The sequence below is a fragment of the Bos grunniens genome, chromosome 26, assembly GCF_055505025.1.
Source record: "Bos grunniens cultivar Pamir isolate PY7600 chromosome 26, Bosgru_T2T1.0, whole genome shotgun sequence".
In the NCBI taxonomy this organism is placed as follows: domain Eukaryota; kingdom Metazoa; phylum Chordata; class Mammalia; order Artiodactyla; family Bovidae; genus Bos; species Bos grunniens.
In genome coordinates, this window is record NC_141190.1 from 24,029,950 (window position 1) to 24,049,402 (window position 19,453).

General features: G+C 37.2%; 1 protein-coding gene across 4 annotated transcripts in view; it reads right to left on the reverse strand.

The window, feature by feature from the left end:
- Positions 1–663: 663 nt before the first annotated feature.
- PCGF6 (polycomb group ring finger 6) overlaps positions 664–19,453 on the reverse strand; it is a 31,810-nt gene continuing 13,020 nt past the window's right edge. For 3 of the 4 annotated variants that reach the window (XR_015155301.1, XR_015155300.1, XM_086377556.1), the window contains 3 exons: positions 16,035–16,133; positions 5,369–5,455; positions 664–1,916 (listed from right to left, as the gene is read on the reverse strand). Coding sequence is in view for 2 of the 4 variants with exons in the window: in XM_086377556.1 (XP_086233682.1) it covers positions 1,860–1,916; positions 5,369–5,455; positions 16,035–16,133 (243 nt within the window). In the remaining 2 variants the exon portion in view is untranslated. The remainder of the gene's footprint in view (positions 1,917–5,368; positions 5,456–16,034; positions 16,134–19,453) is intronic. The other variant, XM_086377557.1, reaches the window with a different exon arrangement.

Consider the following 19,453-nt stretch of genomic DNA (forward strand, 5'->3'; position numbering starts at 1 on the left):
AGTTTATGCTGACAATGTGATTTATGGTGAACGCCTATTTTTATATACCTGGGACGTGCCATATCAGGTTGTCTACCGGGAAGGTGCTGGGGTATCAAGGCTGCATGCCTATGTGACTGAATTCCAGTAAAAACTCTGCACTCAAGGCTCAGGTGAGCTTCCCTGGTTGGCAACACTTCACATATCATGTTGGGAAAATTAAACACTCTCCTTGCATTGCCAATGGAAGAGGACAAATGCAAGCTTGTGCCTGGTTTCTCCTGGACTCTACCCTATACATCTTTTCCTGTTGCTCATTTTAATCTGTATCCTTTCGTAGTAATAAGCTATAACCAAGAGCATAATAACTTTTTGGGTCCCATGAGTCTTTCTTGTGAACTATTAAACTTGAGAGTGATCTTGGAGATCCCCAACACAGATGTTAACACGGGACAGGAACAAAAATAGTAAGTAATTTGTGCAAGAGACATTGACGAGGCAGTGAACTCCATAGCTGTTACTTTGTCCACTGTCAAATAAAGGCATCTGGTATAACCAGGGAAGGTAAAGACGTTTATAAAATATTTATTTGATGGCACAATTTAACTTTGCTTTGGATGTCCTGTTCCTTAAAGAGTTTTACTTATTTTTTAAAAATCCTCAAGAAACACAAGCATTTCAAAATAGGTTAAAATAAATTTTTATTAAAAAATTGTATTAAATGTTAGAAGAAATTTATACAGAATTCATAAATTCTTTATAAAACAATTACCAATCGTTCTCCAATTATAATTGTTTTTATGCAGACTTGGAAATTTTGCAGTGAAATAAGGTTTACAAAATATTTCTTTTAAAGTATTACAATGCTAATTTTAGGCAAAATAATCTTTAAAATGGAAATTTTTGTATGCAAGTGAGTGAGCCCTCAAACACCCGTATTCTTTATCCCAGCAACAAATGGGAAAATGAACATTAAACTGACTTACTGAGGAAACAATGAACAAGTATTCTGTAAACCTTAAATTCATTCAAAATTTTAAATTACTTTCAAAAGCAATATCATTACAAGGTACTGACAATCACACTGTGTACTAAAAATTAATGTTAATCCAACTAATATTCAAAAAAATGTTGCCAAGAGGCACCCCTTGTTGTAAGATGTGTTAAAGGTGCCTTTAATACACTGAAGACCTAAACCCTACAGGGGACAGTATCCTCACACACACAAAAATAGAATTCATCCCTTTTAGAAGTGGATAATATCTCTTTAGTAGTGTTGCTGGTTTTAAAAAAAAGACATAAGTTCAAAATAATGCGGCAACATACAAAAGTGGCCCATAGTTTTGGTCTTTGTCTGAGAAGTACATTCTGTAATTTAACAAAGTCTGGTTTTAAATTTTCAGTTCAAAAGCATACTTCTTTTCCAATTGGATGACTGCCCAACTGATGCCATTCCAAAGAGCAGAATCCCAATCACCAACTTGAAAGGGGTATGGCTCAATGAAGACAAAAACAGTGACTGATTTACCTCAAAGATTAGGAAACAAAATCTATATCAAAGTATCTGAAATCATAAAAAGTAAATGCTTTTAAAAATTTTCCCCCTGAGCTATGGATGCTTTTTATATAGTCACTTACTAGAGAGACTTTTTACTAAACAGATCTTTCACTAAACAGATGCATTCTATCATTCCAAGTTATACTTAAAAATCCTATGATTTATAAGACTCCTACGATTCTTCGTGCTGAAAATAGGTAAGTTATGTCTCAAACAGCACAAAATGATAGCAATTACATGTTTCATGGAAATCTTTGGTGAGAATGCAATCCTGCAGAAGCCGCCTTATTTTGTTCACTCACTCATAACAGTCTTACAATCTTCAAGTAATTTTCAAAGGAGAAACCACAAGTCCATAATGAAGGACCAGCAGACCATCCTGAAAAAAATAAAAGTGTTTTGCAGTTACTTGAAAACCACTTACATATATGATCAAGTCAAAGATAGTTTATTTTTCATAACCCAACACTAATGTGAAATTCCTTGATTTAAAGAGAATGAAAGTCCAAGATAAAGAAACTTGCTTATCTACTCAGCTCATAACCAGACACTCCCTGTTAGTGTGCCTTTTTAATGACTCTTAGAAGAAAATCCTGAAACTACCAGTATCCACAGTTTGTCAAGGTTGTTTATGGCTAAACAGTTCTCCAAAAAGAACTAAAACTTCTCATTTTGCAGATTATTTAATATATCACCCAACTCTGGGCTTCTCTAAGAAAGACTCAATTATCATAGAGTATCATGGATCTGCTAGGAAATAAAACATTTATTTCCCATACAAATGCAGCTTACAACTAAAATAAGTGAGAAAACTTCAGAACTCTTACCCATTTAATACAGGATGCATTTTACTTCCTCCTTGAAGACTGTTCAGTACAATTCACCCTTTCTTTGCTACCCAGAGTCATCATTATGAACTGTAACTGTACTGCGCTATATAACACAGTGATGTCCTCTGGGGCTGTCAGGAAACTTAACACTAAATGACTCCAGATATCATGTTTATGAGTCTCTTTATGTCTCCTTTCTTGATATGAGGTCTTAATTCTTTGTGCTCTCACCAAGGCTGCACCCAGCAAGCAACCTACCTTTTTAAGATGCTATTTGTAATTTACTATGAACTGAAAAACTAGCTTAAAAAGAAGACTCATTGAGAAAGTATGCCATGGGCAATGAGCCTACTTTAAGCAACATTTAGAGGGAGTGGTGGCATACACGCCTTGCATTTCCAACTCTGGTCTAGCTATCACCCTTTCTTTCTTCTTTATTAAGCTTTTTCATGGCTCCACTTCCTCATTGCTCATTCACTGTTCAACTCACTGCAATCTGGCTTCTGTTACTGGCAACTCCAGTGAAAACTCATCAGCATTCTAGAAAGGGGTTCACAAATTCAAATACCCACAAAAGCCAGAGAAGTACCATAAATGAATATGTGAGTCAGTTAAGCAGTCAAATAGGGTATGTTGAGACCAGTGATAAACCATATAGCAGATGCTTAGCTAAAGGAATTTAAACTCAAAAAATATTTAAAACACAGAATAAGCCAAATAAAGTACAACCACACCATGTTTGGCCTACAGATCATCAGATCTCTTCTAGGCTAATTAGTCTAATCAAAGTAAATGAATTTGTATTCTAACACACAGAAGGACCCTATTAACATATTTACATGAATACAAATTACATTTTACAGAATGTCAATTTTTTGCATATAGTTATGTTTCAGAATTACAAGCTGTTTAAAATCTCAAAGCAACTTCAATACATGTATAAAATTACACTTTATGAAATGAGATAATCTTTACATTTCAAATTTATATCTATGCTTATTTTGTTTATATTCTGATAAATATATAGGAATATATAAATTTATTTATATTTTATATTTAGATGTTTCCATTCATGGTCTTCTTAAACAATCTAATCAGAGTAAATCCTCTAAAAGACAAGTCAGATTATGTCTCTTCTGTCCTTGGCTCAAATCTCTCCAATCAATAGTTTCCCACCTCACTCAGTTAAAATCCAAAGTTCATACTACAGTCTATAAAGTCCTTCATGGTTTTATTCTGTCAGATCTGAGCTCCTCCCACTCTCTCCCTCACTTGCTACATCCTAGCCTTCCTACTGCAGAGATGTATTATTCATTTAGCTAAGAGGTCCTGAGATTACATGACACTTACATAGTTATCAATGAGGACTTTAATTATAAATATTCTTTAAATTGAAGTCATACTTTCTACCTACTCCATTGACTTTGGGATTTTACGCCTAGCTTTTTACATTTCTAATCAAGCTTAACTTTAAAAAAGACAATATTTTCTAAGATTTCTAAAGTATGATTTTATAAAAATCTTAGGAAATGTCTTATTTATACCTCTAAGTATGCTTTACTTAGCTAAGAAACAATTTTACTTTTGTATTTTATGAAGATCTTTTGAATTATTTGTTTCTAAAATATAAACAATTAGTACAGTATATTTCTAAAAACATGTAAGAATAATCAAATAATTACCCAAAAAAGTATTCAGCTGCCCTTTTGCTAAGATCCTAAGCTTTAAGTTCAACTTTTTCAACAGCTGAACCTTGATTCCACTGCTAACTAACCAACTCATCTTGGGCAAGGTACTTAATCTTCATACACCAGTTTTGTCATCTATCAGATTCCCCAATGGATTTCAGAATTAGAGGGCAAAATTCCAAAAGAAATTGGATTTTTCTCTTCATTAAAATTGTAGGTCTTATCTTGCTTTCATTTATCCTTATTAGATTTCACACTATACTTCCCACTCACATTATAGGCTACTTAAAATATCGTTTAACAGTTACCATGGCTTCTTACCAACTGAGCTAGGAGTGGTATGTGAAATCTCTACAGACTAATGAGTATCCGCAAATTTTTCTTAAAGACACGTCCTCGCAGATACATTTGCCCAGTAGTCTTCAAAGCTCTACTGCAGTATGAGACAGAGAAGAAAAAAGGCCTCTAGAATCAAACTGCCTGGAGTTTGAGCCCTGGCTCACACACTTACTGCTACTGCTGCTAAGTCACATCAGTCGTGTCCAACTCTGTGCGACCCCATAAATGGCAGCCCACCAGGCTCCCCTATCCCTGGGATTCTCCAGGCAAGAACAATGGAGTGGGTTGCCATTTCCTTCTCCAATGCATGAAAGTGAAAAGTTAAAGTGAAGTCACATCAGTCGTGTCCTAGTCTTTGCGACCCCATAAATGGCAGCCCACCAGGCTCCTCTGTCCGTGGGATTTTCCAGGCAAGAGTACTGGAGTGGGTTGCCATTTCCTTCTCCACACACACTTACTAACTGTGGTTAAGTTACATGTCCTTTCTGTACCTTACCTGTGCGTGCGTGCTCAGTTACTTCAGTCACGTCCGACTCTGTGCTACCCTATGGACTGCAGCCTGCCAGGCTCCTCTGTCCATGGGATTCTCCAGGCAAGAATACTAGAGTGGGTTGCCATGCCCTCCTCCCGGGGATCTTCCCCACCCAGGGATCAAACCCAGGTCTCCTGCACTGCAGGCAGATTCTTCACCATCTGAGCTCCAGGGAAATCCACCTTACCTGTACCTTTCCTTATCTTTAAAACTGGAGATAAAAGAATACCTACCTCATAAAACTATGATGAGTAAGAGAGCTCATCATTACAAATCATTTAGAAAAGTACCTGACACACAGTAAGCATCCAGTAAACATTAGCTTTATTATTTATAGTCCAAATAATTTTAATTATAGAATGTTTATTAAAACCCTAATAACACGGAACACTCTTCTTTCATTAATTAACTTGCCCGTTAGACATAAATATGGTAGACCTACCTGCATTGCTGCATCGCCTATTGCACGTCGAATTTCCCTTAGAGTTTGATACCGTTCTAACAAGTGATCACCACAGATGATGTCTACCTACAGGCAAATAAGAGTATAAGTCTGCTGTCCTGCTTCAAAAAACCACATTAAAAAAGAGGAAGATCAACATAATTATTTTTAGACTAGACTTTGCTATTTTGTTTTTTATTTATTTATTTTGGCCATGGCATGTGGGATCTTAGTTCACCAACCAGGGATTGATCCCGTATCTCTCGCATTGGAAGTGCAGAGTCTTAACCACAGGACAGCCAGGGAGGTTCTGACTTAACTATTTTAGACTGATTAAACATTCTTACGAAACAGTTTAGAAACTATTTACAAATAAAATGGAATGAGCACTAGAGGACAAGGCAGAACACAGAACACTACAGCAGATATTCCAAATGGTTTCCTTGAATCTCTCAGAACAAGTTAAATCATACTTGATATGTTCAGCATAAGATGGCTCAGAAAATTATATTTTTAAACAGTTCATGACACAATGATTAAGGGCTTATAATGCTTCAAAATGTAATCTTTGGTTGTTTGATCTTCTTATTAAAGAATATCTCATTTTCCAACAATGAAAAGTCTAATACTGATATAAAGTACATAATAAGGCATTGTGTTTTACAGGTAGAACAATCTTAACAAGGTCTTTTCAGCCCTTTTAGTGATGTCAAAGCTCTACTATAAATCTACTTCTATACCGAATGCGCTAGACAGAACAATATGGCTGTATAGTTATATACTGTATTGTATATGATTCCAGTATATTCACTTGCTAGAAACAGAAATGAAGTCCTTACATGCTCTTTCACTGAGTACTCCTTTTCCACTGCTTTAAAATGGGAACAGGTCCTCAACATCTTATTAACACATATCACTTAATAGACTCCATCTCCTAAGACTCCTATTTAGCTTATGGCATGAAATTCTTCCTTGCTCCAAACCAGAGTTATCACCTCTTAACTCCTATTTCTCCTTTTCCTTTCTTCTCACATGCAATCAGCTACACCTGTTGCTTCTTTCTTCATAATACCTTTTAAGTTCATATCATTCTTTCAAGTGCTGCCTTCAGGTTTAAACCACTGAAATCATCTCCTAACCAGATTCCTAACTTCAAATTTTGTTTACTCTAAAAATCCTACACAATGCCAACATGTTAATCCCCCTAAAACCTTTAGCATGCTTGGGTAAGAATAAAAAGTACCTGCATTTAACTGAGCAGCCACTATGCACAGCATACATTACACTTATATATTTTACATATATTATCTCATATCATTTTCACATTCCTATGAGTTAGGTATTATAATTCCCACTTTGCAGATAGGGATGCTTAAGAAGTAAAGACATTAAATTTTCCTAAAATCACAAAGCCGGTAAGCAGCAAAGTTCAGATCTGAAGCCAGGTCTATTTCCAGGTCTATCTTTCTCCAAAAATCAGTGCATGTCAGGGATTGGCAAACTTTCTATAAAGGGCTACATAATAAATATTTTAGGCTTGTAGGCCACAAGATCACTGTTACATGTGCTCAATTCTGTCACTTTAGTATAAAAGCAGCCACAGGACGGCTGTTAAAATAAAACACCGTTTATGAAAAGATGGCAGGCTAGATTTGGCCTGTGGGTCAGTTTGTCAAGCCCTGTGCTCTCTCACAATGAATAACCTCCAATTTCACTTTTCACTTTCATGCACTGGAGAAGGAAATGGCAACCCACTCCAGTGTTCTTGCCTGGAGAATCCCAGGGACCAGTGGGGCCTGGTGGGCTGCCGTCTATGGGGTCACACAGAGTCGGACATGACTGAAGTGACTTAGCAGCAGCAGCAGTAACAACTCTTGTTTAATGCTTACCAGTTTTAAAGTTGGTAGAGCAATATCTGTTTGCAAAAGGACTTGAAGGCAGTAACAGCTGATCTTGAGCACAGAACTTAGATCCAAGAAAAATTATAGACCTTGGAAACTAACACTATATTTTAATTAAGTATCCAGCAAGTCAGAGACCACCACTCTTAGTGGGCTGGACCATGTGGTATACATTTATGACTTGGTTACTACAAATTTTCAACTTAATCCCAAGAGGTTAGCCAGTTACTAACAGTTTGATGCATATGGTCCTAGTTGCTGTGTGTGCACGCATGGATTTTATTTTTATAGAAATGGGATCGTGTCACATATTTTGTTCTACATATTCTTAAAACATACACACACACACAAACACCAAAACCTTAATACACGGACATCTTTTGGAATGCATAGTTAACTCTGTCTTTAATAGCTGCATAGTGTTCCATTTTACGAAATATATCATAAATTATATATCCATTTTCCTCAGAAACATTTAACTGCTTCTCACTTTACCTGTTGATTAACTTAGTTCATTCAAACAGAGTCACATTTTTGAGGATGTAACAAACATGACCCCCATTATTTGACAATTAGCTAGAAGGACTCAGCATATTCACAGCTATGATTTACTACAGCAACACAGCAAGGATACAGTCAGATCATCAGTAAGGTAAAAAGATGTAGGGAGAGTCTGGAGAAATCCATTCACAGGCTTCCTTTGCTCCTCCCTCCCAGTCCAGGAAGCAATACTCCCACAATACTCTTTTCTCTAGCAGTAGAAATGCAGCCAATTTGTGCACTCTCTGCCAGGGAAGCCCACTTGAGGCTCAGAGTTTAGGGGTTGTACTGAAGCCTGGTCATGTCGGCATTCTCTGCCTAGCAACTAGCAAATTCCAGACTCCCAGAAGCAAAGCAGGTATTCAGTTTTCAGTCCGTGCACGGGGAAACACACATTCAATACTGCAGTCTTAAGCCAGCTCCCTAGATGCTAGGCAAGGGCCAACCTTGTAAGCCAGTCCTTCTGGAGACAGCAGCCTCGGGTCTGCTTTGTTAACTCTTTTCTGCATAATCTTTCTAACCTCCTGAGTATTAAGTCTTAGACAGGCAGGATAACTACAATATATCTGAATCTCAGAGCAGAAATCAGAATGTGAAGATAGTCTTAAGGCAAGAAAAACCCTTAACTTTTTAAAAGCAAGATCACACTAAAGCTTCCAAGACAGAATTTTTCACTGAATGAGCCAGTGCCACACTCATCCCTCTTTGTTCATACATACTCTTTTCTTTGACAGAAAGTTCTTTTCCTCCTTATCTGGCCAAAAAAAAAAATCCATTCTGCAAATCCTTTGACAAATTCAGAGCTAAATCATTCACTCTGTGCTCCTGTTGCACTCATCATAGCCTACTGTCATTTTATATCTTTCCCACACAGTTCTGAGTTGCCTGACAGCATGAATTTTCTGTCTCATGTTTGTAGTGGATGCCAAGCACACAGATTGCTCAATTTAATATTAATAAATAGAAAATGAATGGTAGGGATATACCATATGACACATTAGAATCTCCGTAAATGATTTGGAAACAATTCAGTGGTATGGTTAAGGGTTAAGGTAATATACTAAATAAATAATAATAAAAAGGAACTTATCGGGACTTCCCTACTGGTCCAGTGACTAAGAATCCTCCTGCCAATGCAGGGGACACAGGTTCTATCCCTGGTCCAGGAAGATCCCACATACTTGAGGCAACTAAGCCTGTGTACAGCCTCAATTACTGAGCCCGTCTGTCACAATTACTGAGTCCATGTGCCTAGAGCCCATGCTCTGCAACAAGAGAAGCCAATACATTGAGAAGCCAGAGCACCTCAAGGAAGAGTAGCCCCTGCTCAGGGCAGCTAGAGAAAGTTTGCGCACAGTAACAAAGACCAGCACAGACAAAAAGTAAAATAAATACATAAATTACAAGGAAAAAAACCTGTCTTATAAGACGGAACTCAAAATTTATTACTACATCTTTTATATACAAGATATTTAGTGATAAATGTGATAAGCATTTTATAAAACCAAAAATAAGATTAAATGATGTACAAAGGAAAATACTACAAGAGTTGGTTAACAAAAAAAAGAAAAGAAGATACGGTAAGACATCAATAAATTCACAACACCACTAAATCAACCATGATAATTCAAAGACACTGGGATCTCTATATGAAAAAAATCCACTCAGATAATTATTGATTTCTGATTTGAATTGACTTAAATCTCTTAAGAACACGTGATCTATATATTTTTTATCCTTCAAAACTATCCTCTTTTTTTATTTTTATCTGCTACAAATAAATAATATCTTAAAGGTATTTTATCATTTAACAATCCCTTAGTAATCATGCTTCTTCCAGCCCAGCGTTTCTCATGATGTACTCTGTATAGAAGTTAAATAAGCAGGGTGACAATATACAGCCTTGACATACTCCTTTTCCTATTTGGAACCAGCCTGTTGTTCCATGTCTAGTTCTAACTGTTGCTTCCTGACCTGCATACAGATTTCTCAAGAGGCAGGTCAGGTGGTCTGGTATTCCCATCTCTTTCATAATTTTCCACAGTTTCTTGTGATCCACACAGTCAAAGGCTTTGGCATAGTCAATAAAGCAGAAATAGATGTTTTTCTGGAACTCTCTTGCTTTTTCCATGATCCAGCGGATGTTGGCAATTTGATCTCTGGTTCCTCTGCCTTTTCTAAAATCAGCTTGAACATCAGGAAGTTCACAGTTCATGTATTGCTGAAGCCTGGCTTGGAGAATTTTGAGCATTATGTTACTAGCATGTAAGATGAGTGCAATTGTGCGGTAGTTTGAGCATTCTTTGGCATTGCCTTTCTTTGGGAGTGGAATGAAAACTGACCTTTTCCAGTCCTGTGGCCACTGCTGAGTTTTCCAAATTTGCTGGCATATTGAGTGCAGCACTTTCACAGCATCATCTTTCAGGATTTGGAATAGCCCAACTGGAATCCCATCACCTCCACTAGCTTTGTTCGTAGTGATGCTTTCTAAGGCCCACTCGACTTCACATTCCAGGATGTTTGGCTGTAGGTCAGTGATCACACCATCGTGATTATCTGGGTCATGAAGATCTTTTTTGTACAGTTTTTCTGTGTATTCTTGCCACCTCTTCTTAATATCTTCTGTTTCTGTTAGGTCCATACCATTTCTGTCCTTTATTGAGCCCATCTTTGTATGAAATGTTCCTTTGGTATCTCTGATTTTCTTGAAGAGATCCCTAGTCTTTCCCATTCTGTTGTTTTCCTCTATTTCTTTGCATTGATTGCTGAAGAAGGCTTTCTTAGGTCTTCTTGCTATTCTTTGAAACTCTGCATTCAGATGTTTATATCTTTCCTTTTCTCCTTTGCTTTTTGCTTCTCTTCACAGCTATTTGTAAGGCCTCCCCAGACAGCCATTTTGCTTTTTTGCATTTCTTTTCCATGGGAATGGTCTTGATCCCTGTCTCCTGTACAATGTCACGAACCTCATTCCATAGTTCATCAGGCACTCTATCTATCAGATCTAGGCTCTTAAATCTATTTCTCACTTCCACTGTATAATCATATGCTTATTTAACTTATATGCAGAGTACATCATGAGAAACGCTGGGCTGGAAGAAGCACAAGTTGGAATCAAGATTGCCAGGAGAAATATCAATAACCTCAGATATGTAGTAGCATATTGGGCATCTACTGACCTGGGGAGTTTCTCTTTCAGTATCCTATCATTTTGCCTTTTCATACTGTTCATGGGGTTCTCAAGGCAAGAATACTGAAGTGGTTTGCCATTCCCTTCTCCAGTGAAAGAGAAACTCCCCAGGTCAGTAGGTGCCCAATATGCTACTGGAGATCACTGGAGAAATAACTCCAGAAAGAATGAAGGGATGGAGCCAAAGCAAAAAGAATACCCAGCTGTGCATGTGACTGGTGATAGAAGCAAGGTCCAAGCTGTAAAGAGCAATATTGCATAGGAACCTGGAATGTCAGGTCCATGAATCAAGGCAAATTGGAAGTGGTCAAACAAGAGATGGCAAGAGTGAATGTTGACATTCTAGGAATCAGCGAACTGAAATGGACTGGAATGGGTGAATTGAACTCAGATGACCATTATATCTACTACTGCGGGCAGGAATCCCTCAGAAGAAATGGAGTAGCCATCATGGTCAACAAAAGAGTCCAAAATGCAGTACTTGGATGCAATCTCAAAAACGACAGAATCATCTCTGTTCTTTTCCAAGGCAAACCATTCAATATCACAGTAATCCAAGTCTATACCCCAACCAGTAACGCTGAAGAAGCTGAAGTTGAACGGTTCTATGAAGACCTACAAGACCTTTTAGAACTAACACCCAAAAAAGATGTCCTTCTCATTATAGGGGACTGGAATGCAAAAGGAGGAAGTCAAGAAACACCTGGAGTAACAGGCAAATTTGGCCTTGGAATACGGAATGAAGCAGAGCAAAGACTAATAGAGTTTTGCCAAGAAAATGCACTGGTCATAACAAACACCCTCTTCCAACAACACAAGGAAGACTCTATACATGGACATCACCAGATGGTCAACACCAAAATCAGATTGATTATATTCTTTGCAGCCAAAGATGGAGAAGCTCTATACAGTCAGCAAACACATGACCAGGAGCTGACTGTGGCTCAGACCATGAACTCCTTATTGCCAAATTCATACTTAAATTGAAGAAAGTAGGGAAAACCACTAGACCATTCAGGTATGACCTAAATCAAATCCCTTATGATTATACAGTGGAAGTGAGAAATAGATTTAAGAGCCTACATCTGATAGATAGAGTGCCTGATGAACTATGGAATGAGATTCGTGACATTGTACAGGAGACAGGGATCAAGACCATCCCCATGGAAAAGAAATGCAAAAAAGCAAAATGGCTGTCTGGGGAGGCCTTACAAATAGCTGTGAAGAGAAGCGAAAAGCAAAGGAGAAAAGGAAAGATATAAACATCTGAATGCAGAGTTTCAAAGAATAGCAAGAAGACCTAAGAAAGCCTTCTTCAGCAATCAATGCAAAGAAATAGAGGAAAACAACAGAATGGGAAAGACTAGGGATCTCTTCAAGAAAATCAGAGATACCAAAGGAACATTTCATACAAAGATGGGCTCAATAAAGGACAGAAATGGTATGGACCTAACAGAAACAGAAGATATTAAGAAGAGGTGGCAAGAATACACAGAAAAACTGTACAAAAAAGATCTTCATGACCCAGATAATCACGATGGTGTGATCACTGACCTACAGCCAAACATCCTGGAATGTGAAGTCGAGTGGGCCTTAGAAAGCATCACTACGAACAAAGCTAGTGGAGGTGATGGGATTCCAGTTGGGCTATTCCAAATCCTGAAAGATGATGCTGTGAAAGTGCTGCACTCAATATGCCAGCAAATTTGGAAAACTCAGCAGTGGCCACAGGACTGGAAAAGGTCAGTTTTCATTCCACTCCCAAAGAAAGGCAATGCCAAAGAATGCTCAAACTACCACACAATTGCACTCATCTTACATGCTAGTAACATAATGCTCAAAATTCTCCAAGCCAGGCTTCAGCAATACATGAACTGTGAACTTCCTGATGTTCAAGCTGGTTTTAGAAAAGGCAGAGGAACCAGAGATCAAATTGTCAACATCCGCTAGATCATGGAAAAAGCAAGAGAGTTCCAGAAAAACATCTATTTCTGCTTTATTGACTATGCCAAAGCCTTTGACTGTGTGGATCACAAGAAACTGTGGAAAATTATGAAAGAGATGGGAATACCAGACCACCTGATCTGCCTCTTGAGAAATCTGTATGCAGGTCAGGAAGCAACAGTTAGAACTAGACATGGAACAACAGGCTGGTTCCAAATAGGAAAAGGAGTATGTCAAGGCTGTATATTGTCACCCTGTTTATTTAACTTATATGCAGAGTACATCATGAGAAACGCTGGACTGGATGAAGCACAAGCTGGAATCAAGATTGCCAGGAGAAATATCAATAACCTCAGATATGCAGATGACACCACCCTTATGGCAGAAAGTGAAGAGGAACTCAAAAGCCTCTTGATGAAGGTGAAAGTCGAGAGTGAAAAAGTTGGCTTAAAGCTCAACATTCAGAAAACGAAGATCATGGCATCTGGTCCCATCACTTCATGGGAAATAGATGGGGAAACAGTGGAAACAATGTCAGACTTTATTTTTCTGGGCTCCAAAATCACTGCAGATGGTGACTGCAGCCATGAAATTAAAAGACACTTACTCTTTGGAAGGAAAGTTATGACCAACCTAGATAGCATATTCAAAAGCAGAGACATTCCTTTGCCAACAAAGGTTCGTCTAGTCAAGGCTATGGTTTTTCCTGTGGTCATGTATGGATGTGAGAGTTGGACTGTGAAGAAGGCTGAGCGCCGAAGAATTGATGCTTTTGAACTGTGGTGTTGGAGAAGACTCTTGAGAGTCCCTTGGACTGCAAGGAGATCCAACCAGTCCATTCTGAAGGAGATCAGCCCTGGGATTTCTTTGGAAGGAATGATGCTAAAGCTGAAACTCCAGTACTTTGGCCACCTCATGTGAAGAGTTGACTCATTGGAAAAGACTCTGATGCTGGGAGGGATTGTGGGCAGGAGGAGAAGGGGACGACAGAGGATGAGATGGCTGGATGGCATCACTGACTCGATGGACGTGAATCTGAGTGAACTCCGGGAGTTGGTGATAGACAGGGAGGCCTGGTGTGCTGCGATTCACGGGGTCGCAAAGAGTCGGACACGAATGAGCAACTGAACTGAACTGAAACTGAACTAGTAATCATGCATTCCTGCTAGTAAATAACCATTCATGAAGGTCACATATCTGTAAACAAAGCATACATTTTCCATTTGGAACTAAATGGTTTTAAAGAAGGTCAGCACAGAAGACTCCAGTGACTGGGTTGATCAAGAATTGTTTAATGGCTAACTATTTTGTTTAATGGTTAACTATTAACCATTGGCATGCTCAGGCCACGGGGTTGCAAAGAATCGGACATGACTGAATGACTGAACAGAACTGAATGGTTAACTAGCTCAATGTTTCATTCATATTAGAAGTAACTCTTGCTTATTTTCCCTTGGATTTAGAAAGCTTCAACAATTTTAGTCACAAATAGGCCTGCATAAGTGATAATTACTGTTCTATTATTTTAACATTTTGGTGAAATAGTAATTTATGAATGTTACCAGCTATAAAGTACCTGAATTAGAAAAAAATATTTACCTAGAGAACCAAGAGCTGAGAAAGAAAATTAAAGACTGAAACAAATTTCAAAATGTTAAAAGCCTTGAATTCTATGAAATGAGGAAAAAAATAAACCCACATTTTTATACAATAGAGTCAATTTAGAGTTTTGGCAACCAAATTTCTTAAAATACCAAATGTGAAATTTATCAATGGCTCTGATCAATATCTAGCCACAGAGAAAGTAATCTATACCCTAAAGAAAGCCTCTTGGGTGCCACTTCTTATTCTATATAATCAGGTACAACTCTTCTGATTTCTGCTCTTAGAAATAATAGACTATTATGGGGTCACTCACAATTCTTTGTTCAGGAATCTGTAAACAGCTATCTATTTCTCACCAAAAGCCAGAATAAAGGTAATAAATAAGTCATTTCCAGTTTTCAGTTGCCATGAGATATAGCTAGTATGATGTCAAAGTCAGTAAGGGAAGTCACATCTAACTGCATTTAATATATATATTTGGAGGAGGGCATGGCAACCCACTCCAGTATTTTTGCCTGGAGAATCCCTATGGACTGAGGAGCCTGGCGGGCTACAGTCCATGGGGTTGCAAAGAGTTGGACACGACTGAACAATATATATTTAGTACCAACAGATATTGATACTAAAAGCATAGCAAAATTTCATCTAGTTTTAAAATATTTACTAACTTAATCTATAGTAAATAGATATTTTAGAAAAAAATTATTCTGTGAAATTTTACACATGATGAAAAATAACAAAAAATCCCTTTTAAATTTGACTAATGAAACAGCAAAACTATATAAATGTGCATTTTCATTGGCCCACATTACTAAACTATGAGTATATTCACATTTTATATTCAATAATACATGGCGTTTGAGATTTTCATCTTACAAAAGAAAGTATTATACAACTAGAATGGAAGATCTTTTTCAATCCTTAGAAAAATAACAGTCTATACTAGATAGATATTTCACTTTTCTAGGTGTCCTGAGCTAGATACTGATATAAGGATGGCCTCTGAAGAGACTGAATGGATAGAAAAGTATACTTTTGCTCTACTATCAAAAAGAAAAGAGCTGGAGCTGAGGCTCTAGAAGCTCTTTAATCATTCTCATATCCTCAGCTTTTCTCTGACACCCAGAGATGGTAATCAACGGCAGCAAGAAACAGCCAGTAAGTCAAATATGATTAAAACTTGGGGGTAGGGATCACTGTGTACCAATATTCAGTAACTATTTATAATATCTACAATGTCATAAAACAAAAGCCACTGCATGAAATCCTAGAGATAGTTCTTCAATATGCTAAAGGTAATCTCACAACTTCCCATTTTTTAATATTTATTTTTATTTGGCTGTGCCAGGTCTTAGTTGTAGCATGTGGGATCTAGTTCCCAGACCAAGGACTGAACCCAAGCCTTATGCACTGGGAGTGTGAAGTCCCAGCCACTGGACCACCGGGAAGTCAGTCCCTTCCCCTGACTTTTAACATACATATACTCTACCTGACAAGCTGGATCAAGACCCATTTTTCTTCTGAGGAATTTTTCTACATGTCCAATAGTCGCTTCTCCTGAAACTCGGACAAACTTCTTTTCCAATGGCTATAAGAGTAAATAAACAAACCAATTTCAGGTAAAAAATACATAAAATGCATAAACCTTAAAACATATTTTATAGCAAAGATGATTCAAAAGATTTACAAAAGAAAAAATATCATGAAATTTGAGTTAATTTATCTATCCCATACAAAAAAAGAATTTTTGCTTAGCTTCTCCTCTCTAAAAAATGTCAACAATTTTTTTTTAATAGAAAGGCTTTAAAACTTAAGAGCAAAATTTATTGACAGTGAATACCCAAGATTCAATATCTAAAAGAACCTAGCTTCCTCAACAAAAAAACTGCAAGAAAAAAAAAAAACACACAACCAATCAAAGAGTAGGAGGAATCCATAGATTAAAAAAGATATAAGGCCTATAAATAAGAGATATCAACCAATTACAATATATGGATCTTATTTGGATCCTGATTTTAAAAAATCTATAAAACAACTTTCATAGGAAACTGAAATAGCATGTGGATATTTGACTAAGGAATTACTGTTAATTTTTAAAACTATAGCATCATTATTATATTTTTATAAAAAGTCCTCATCTTTCAGAAGCAAACTGAATTATTTACTGATAAAACTATAGTCTTGGATTTGCTTGAAGATTATATAGGAGAAGTGATAAAGGTAAAGATGAACTGAGATTGGCCATGATTTTATAATTATCGACATTAAGTAATACATGTACACAGGCATTCATTTTACTATTGTCTACTTTTGTATGAGTTTGAAATTTCTTGCAATAGTGGAAAATAAAAAGATTAACATATAAACATAAATGCCTGGAATCTGATCCAATGGTCTAAGGTGATGGGTAGAGAGACCATAGGGTTTTAAAGTAGACTCAAACTAAATGCTTTCCCTGCTATTCTATCTCTGAGGCAATTAAAAGGATATTACTATTAACAAAAATGAAAAGCTAGGGTAATAAGAATTAAAAAGTACCTTTTAGGAAAACATAAAGTATTTTTCTAGAACTAGCAGAAAGAAATCCTAGAATTGTTACCAAAATGACGCAGGCAGGTTAAGCATGTATTTGTCCCATGTAACAGCACTCAGTTCTCTTCTCTGTAATTTGGTTTCTTAAGAACTTTCCTAACGATAGCCTTATCCCTAAATACCATAGTGCAACAGATAGCAGATTAAGTGCAAATATTCCAGAGACAGACTGCCTGGGTTTAAACCCTGGTTTTGTAATTTTCTAGCTGCAAGTCTTTGGACAACTTGCCAAAGCTTTCTGTGTTTCCATTTCCCCATTTGTAAAGCAGAGATACTAGCAGCACCTACCTCACAGAATTATCACGAGGAAAGGGTGTTAAAAAAGTATGTGTGTGTATGTGTGCATGTGTTAGTTGCTCAGTTGTGTCCAACTCTTTGTGAGCCTGCCAGGCTCCCCAGTCCATGGAATTCCCTAGGCAAGGATACTGAAGTGGGTTGCCAATTCCTCCTCCAGAGGATCTTCCTGACCCAGGGATTGAACCTAGGTCTCCTGCATTGCAGGTGGATTCTTTACCATCTGAGCCACCAGAGAAGCCCTAATATATGTAATAACTATAATTCCTGGCACACAGTACGTACTTAGTTATTACTAGTGCATTGATTTATTGTGCTCCTTTATGTGAAGGAATGTAATTAGAGGACCTAGTTGTCATCATGGATACTGATAATAATGCAGACAAAAATGGCAAAGGTTCGTGTTTTTTTAACACAGATATAAAAATCATCTCGAAAATCTATGGCAGTCTTTCTTACTAAGGAGCAAAACAGCAGTGCTCCAAGTGCAGTCTTGATGAAGGCACTGCACTGTAGGTACCATTGCCTGAATAGCCTGAATCCTATCAAGTGCCTTGAGAAGCACAAAAATCTTCCCTACCACCTGTTAACACAGAAGGTCAATTTGATAAGAAAGCTGGAATAATAAGATAGAATCTATAGGGAGATTTAAGAGACATTCAGCTATTTTCTGGCTATAGAAAATACATACTACTAAAAATATCTTTTAAAAAGATCAACTCATTTTACCTTGAAAAAATTCCTGCCTCTGTCAACTGAAAATAGTTACCAACCCAGTAGCAAGGTAAATTCCTAGCAACCAGATTTTAATTCTGAAATACCACCCAAGGATACCTTGGAGAAATGACCGATTCTGTGTCTGGGGCAAGAGATTTAAGAGTTGGAGTATGAAATATCTTGTTATTACAGCCATGATTATCTTAAGATATGACAATCTGAACATTAAAATAGATCATTAAAGAGGATTTAAACCACAAATATATTTAAATGCAAAGTAAAACAAAAACACTGATTATGACTGGAGCATGCTAAAGAATCAACTCATTATTTTGAACCTGGGAAGTAAAGACAAAGAATCAGCATTTATCCTTTCTTTCCTATATGAATGGTATTGCTGGCTAACCAAACAGAAGTTTCTCTTATAGAAGTATTTCAATAAACGGAGGAGGAATAACATCATTTTCCAAACCCTATTAAGTTAATGGACTTGACATTGAGTACCAATACTTGTTAGCATTACAAAGACACACACACAAACAGAGACAAAAACACACACACAAAAACAAAGAGACACAAACAACCAGACATTATGTGCCTCCAGTGGACAAAACGCCACCACCTATAAAGTATTCTTAGTTCCCTCAAGTCAAACCTGTATGACCAATACTCAGACGTAACTACCAGTTTACGAGCAAGACAGAACTTGTTAAATCACAGAGATGCAACATCAAAACCCAGTCTGTAGGAAACCATATAGCACAAATGACTCAGTTTTGTCAACAATGAACTGCAAGAAAAAAGAAACAGAAATGAACTGCGAGAAAAAAAACAGAAAACTTACAGATTTAAAGATCTATCAACCAATCACAATGTATGAACATTATTTGGACCTTGATTTAAAATAAAACACTCACCGGGACTAAGATAAAAATTTGTACACTGACTAGATACCTGGTAAGAAACATCTTTTTTTGTTCCCCACTTCCAATCTTTTGAAAAATCACAAACTTACAAAGAGGTTATAAGACTAGTAAAATGAAGATCCAGATAGACTTAATCTACTTTATGAACTAGAATATTAACATATTGCTATATTTGCTTTATCTCTTCCAACATATATGTATATGTGTGTGCATACATAGACACTTATTATTTCTTAAGTTGCTGCTGCTTAGTCACTCAGTCTGAATCTTTGCAACCACATGGACTATTGCCCACCAGGCTCCTCTGTCCATGGGGATTCTCCAGGCAAGAATACTGGTGTGGATTGCCATACCCTCCTCGACGGGATCTTCCCAACCC